At 35.0% G+C, this 4,603-nt stretch overlaps 1 protein-coding gene across 1 annotated transcript; it reads left to right on the top strand.

Moving 5' to 3' along the window:
* The first annotated feature begins 103 nt into the window (after positions 1-103).
* Positions 104-1,918, top strand: LOC107302351 (prolyl-tRNA synthetase associated domain-containing protein 1). The gene is made up of 2 exons (XM_015831446.1): positions 104-249; positions 1,269-1,918. Exons 1-2 carry the CDS (start codon positions 148-150, stop codon positions 1,704-1,706), a joined length of 540 nt encoding a protein of 179 aa, XP_015686932.1. The 5' UTR covers positions 104-147; the 3' UTR covers positions 1,707-1,918.
* Positions 1,919-4,603: the final 2,685 nt, after the last annotated feature.

The following is a 4,603-nucleotide window of genomic DNA, read 5'->3' as shown; positions in this document are numbered from 1 at the left end:
TTGACGTGCCTTCCGCTTCCTGCTTTTTCTGTCGCTGGTGGCCGCGCTAGGATAAGAAGGAAGCCGCCATTGGTCGAGAAAGGCGTCTCCGCCTCCTGCTCAGTCTTCCCGATAGGCTTGCGGCAAGCACGGTGGAGAGTGGCTGTAATGGCCGAGCCGCATCCTCCTCCAATGAGGGGGCTTCGAGAAGCGCTGGAGGCTCATCTGCAGGGCCTCGGCATCCAAGCACTCAGTGTGGAACATCCGGCAGTGAGTGAAGCCGCGAAATGAAGCGTTCTGGGGAGGGGGGCCGGCAACGGCCGATAGAGAAGCCGCTGTGCGGGGAAAGGCAGCTGCGCCTGGGACGTGGCTGATCAATCCTTTTCTATCACTTCCTTTTTCCATAAGTGGAGATTAATTTACTACCAAGTCGATGCACGTGAAGCAAGTCCGCCTGAGTTAATGGAACTTACTTCTCTGAAATAAGTATAAAGTTGCAAGCTTGTTAGTTGTATCTGCTCAACACTAGGCAGAGAGCTATCTGCTAGATGGCAGCGAAGTGATACAGAAAACATTCGGGGTTTAAAGCCCAAGTATAGAAGACCTGCATAACAACATGTTAACATGCTGCCATATCTATGTCACTGATCATGTTGTCCTAGAGCACAATAAATATAATATGGCTTATTTGTATTTAATAAACCATGGTCTATGTGAAGGATTAGCCTCACTGAGGGATTTGAGCCATGATGTCAGCTGATCGTCCCAATAAGTCAAACATATTCTTTCCTGATGTTTTTCAGTATAAATATTTGTTAATGTTATAACAATTAAAACAATAAATGGGCTAATTTTAAAATGCTAAGAAAAATATTATTTTGGATATGCTCAGAGGCTTCCTGATTTCCTTTAAATGGCTGCATTTCATCTATGTAATGTTAAACTGTGAAAGCTGTGGGATATTAACCTGAGCAGGTGAAAGGATTTTAACTTTTTAAAAAACCAAAAGAATTTAGTTATGTAAGCCAATCTGATTATCCTGTTGAAAATGTTGCAGCCAAATTTCAGCAATGTAATTTTTGGGACTGAAAAGATGGGCTCAAGAATGTATTTGCTTATTCTGGATTACATGATTAGAATGTATGTGGATTTCTCAGGTAGTAAATTGAAATGTGCAGGTTCATTTCACTGGCCTGAAACTGCTGCAAAGTGCAATTTAAATGCAGTTTTAAAAACCTGTAGCAGCTATATTCAAAGAAGAGCCACACTTTTTCAATTCTCTCTTCTAGGTATTCACAGTTGAAGAAATGATGCCTTATGTACAACATTTAAATGGAGCTCACAGCAAAAACCTTTTCCTTAAAGATAAGAGGAAAAAAGGCTTTTGGCTGGTGACAGTTCTGCACGATCGACAAATCAATTTAAATGATTTGGCTAAGAAACTGGGTGTTGGAAGTGGGAACCTGCGCTTTGCTGATGAAGCAGCCCTGTTGGATAAGCTGAAAGTTGGCCAAGGATGTGCAACCCCCTTAGCTCTTTTCTGTGATCAGGGAAATGTGAACTTTGTTTTGGATGCTGGCTTTCTGGAAGGAGGTCATGATAGGCTTTATTTTCATCCAATGACCAATGCAGCAACTATGGGCCTGCACCCAGACGACTTCCTAAAATTTCTGAAGTCCACAGGACATGAACCAATAATTGTGCATTTTGATGAAAGCCACAAGTAGCTTTGTAACCCAATAGAGTAACTGGGTTGGAACTTGGAACTTCTTTAACACACATAATGAAACTCTGCATTCGGAAAGGTTTCTAGGGTAGAAGTCATCATTGGAAAATCATGGGAGTAAATCTCCACTCTTTTTAGTACATTTAGTGCTGATATTTATGACTCATTCATTCATGATTTATAAGATTAGTAAAACGCGCTATTTGTGCACTATACTTTGCTTCATTTTTTACTTGTTTCCTTTTAATTTTTTTAAAATTTAAATTGTAATTTTTATGTATTTTATTTTATTGTGTATGCCATTCAGAATCACTATGTGACATGGGTAGCTATACAAATACGATAAAATAAACTTAACCCAGCATTCTTTCCCAAGAGAGAAGTGACCCCAGTCCCAATCATGTGCAGTGTTGCTCCACCTACTTTGTGTCATCATTGTGGCTCTAATCCTTCCAAAAGTATCAACGGTGGTCCCTAAAGGTACCAAAGTGTACCAAAAGCTATAATAGGTCTTTTTCCAATATAAAGTTTAGGAAAACTCATTAAAGTGCAAAGTATGCAACATGACTGTTCTTCTGAAGGGCCAAACAAGGTTATTTCAAAATAAAGAGAAAGTTGACAGTTATTTTGTTTCAAATTTTAATAACATAAGTAGTGTACAATGGCAAACATTACAAAACTCCTTAATAGGTATAAGAAAAGGAAGTTACAACTTTAAATAACAGTTTCTGTATAACAGTGTTTAGTTTGTGTCACAGCGACATGCTGTTTTTCCTTTTAAGGCAGTTTCATTCTGAACAATGTTTTGAGTTATACACAATACAATAAGAGTTTACAGATAACTTATATTGGCCCCATGTTGGAGCTGTGCCATCTCTCAAAATACAAGAATTTTAAGAAATAATGCATTCTGGAAAGAATGTAGCTTTAGCAATCAACAGCAATGGAGTGGGAATATTTTCATTGTATTACAGCAAATTTGCAAATTTTATTTTGTAGCTGCTGAATACTGTTGTGTATAAAGAAAAAGCCCTTGCATTTAATCCTAAAGGTGATGGATTTTAAAGTGACACATAAATTGACACTGTTACAGAGTTATATTTTTTAAAAAATATTTTATGAACTATATTAATGAAAATTGGGACAAAGAACTATGGCATACATTTTAATTTCTTTAGATTAAAAATTTGTGAAATCTAGAGAGATAAGGAAAGCCAGTTATATTCAAATGTACTTTGAAAAGAAAAGCTATAAACAAACAAGGCTTTGGTTTTCCTGAAGAATACCTGTATCAAAGTTAATTTCTCTTAAGTTATCAGCAGAAAATCATCTGGCTTTTCACAAAATACATTTTTTAAAGAGAGCTATGGAGACAAATTACACATAGTTTACAAATCTCAAACTCCCTGTCCAGAATTATCAGTGTTAGGCTTCATTAAAACAAGATGGTAGTTTGTTTTAGCTGTGAATCATGCCTAAATATGCACATATAACTTTGTAATACTAAACCAAATCTACTGCCAAAATTGGATCATTAAAAAAGGCATAATCTATTATTAATTTTTCCTAGGCAAGCCTCACATGAATAATATTATGCTCTTGGTCATCTTCATTATACCAGAAGCGTCACTTGTACTACTTAAAACTATGTAGAAAAGTTTGTACCTAAATCCAAGTACAAAACTGTATGAATCACATACAAAACTGAAAAATCAAGAAAAATAGGTACAATCAGAAATAAGTGCTTGAAAAGCAGGTGATTGTTTCCCAAAACTGCAAACATTTTGAAGGAATGCATACAAAACAGTAGTTTATTTGATAAATATTCAGATGTACAAGATTAGAACCATAAATCTGCCCAATGTTGAGAGTTTTCACATTCCCATATTTCCATATCTGCAAGTAACAATAGTGGTCACCTAAGATGGAACAGCACAACTGAAGAAACCCTTCATTAGTGTAGTTTTTTATAAAGAGGCTTGCATTCAAATCTTTTCAGTAACACACAGCTTTTTATTCAACTAACCTAGATTTAACCTGATTTAGTACAACTGCTTTGGTATTTTCATGGAACTAGTTTTGAAAATTGTCAAATGCTTATTAGATACATCTCTTCCATTAAATTTTTGATTGTTAATTAATTTTAGCTTTAATATGAATTTCTTTTATGTTTTGTATTTTTTAAAAAAAATGATAGCTGTCTTAACTTTCTTGAGCAGGCTGAGTATAAATCAAATATATAATAAATAGTAATAATGATAGTCAATGTGAGGATCTCTGGATAGACATTTCATCAATAAATAAAAATGAAAGTATCTCTCATTGCTGTTCACAGTGTAAAACAGCCACTGCAAATAATCATGTGATTTTGCTCTTGGCCATCTCAATCTATCCACATTAAGTGTAATGTCATTCTTATCTAAATATACAATGCTATCTGGGAAGCATAAACTTTAAGATTTTTTTATTCAAATTACTTTTTTCCAATAGGCTGAAATTATATGAATTGTATGAAAGATTTCCTGCCCTATATTTCCATTTTCATATTTCATTTTCTGAGAAATGAAGGTGGTCACAAGTTCATTCTACTCTGGCTACTATGTTCATCCTTCTACAATTATTTTATTAATTTTCAGATTGTTCAGTGTACCCAATACTTTATACTTATAAGATCAATTTCAGTGATTCCATTTTTTCCTCATCAAAGATCTTATATAGGGATATTTATATAGATTTTTCTCTCCATACACTCATACTGGATTCACATTTAATACTAAAATAAGAAAACTTGTGTACTTATAGATATTAGCTGACTTGGATGATAAGATGTGGTACAGTTTGTTGTGAAATTTTCATATATCTAAGGTAAGTTTTTTTCCCCACATTAAAATCGGGGAG

The sequence above is a fragment of the Protobothrops mucrosquamatus genome, unplaced genomic scaffold, assembly GCF_001527695.2.
Source record: "Protobothrops mucrosquamatus isolate PMUCROS unplaced genomic scaffold, P.Mucros_1.0 scaffold_256, whole genome shotgun sequence".
NCBI lineage: Eukaryota > Metazoa > Chordata > Lepidosauria > Squamata > Viperidae > Protobothrops > Protobothrops mucrosquamatus.
The sequence above is the reverse complement of the archived record's forward strand: the minus strand, read 5'-3'. Positions and strand labels throughout refer to the sequence as shown.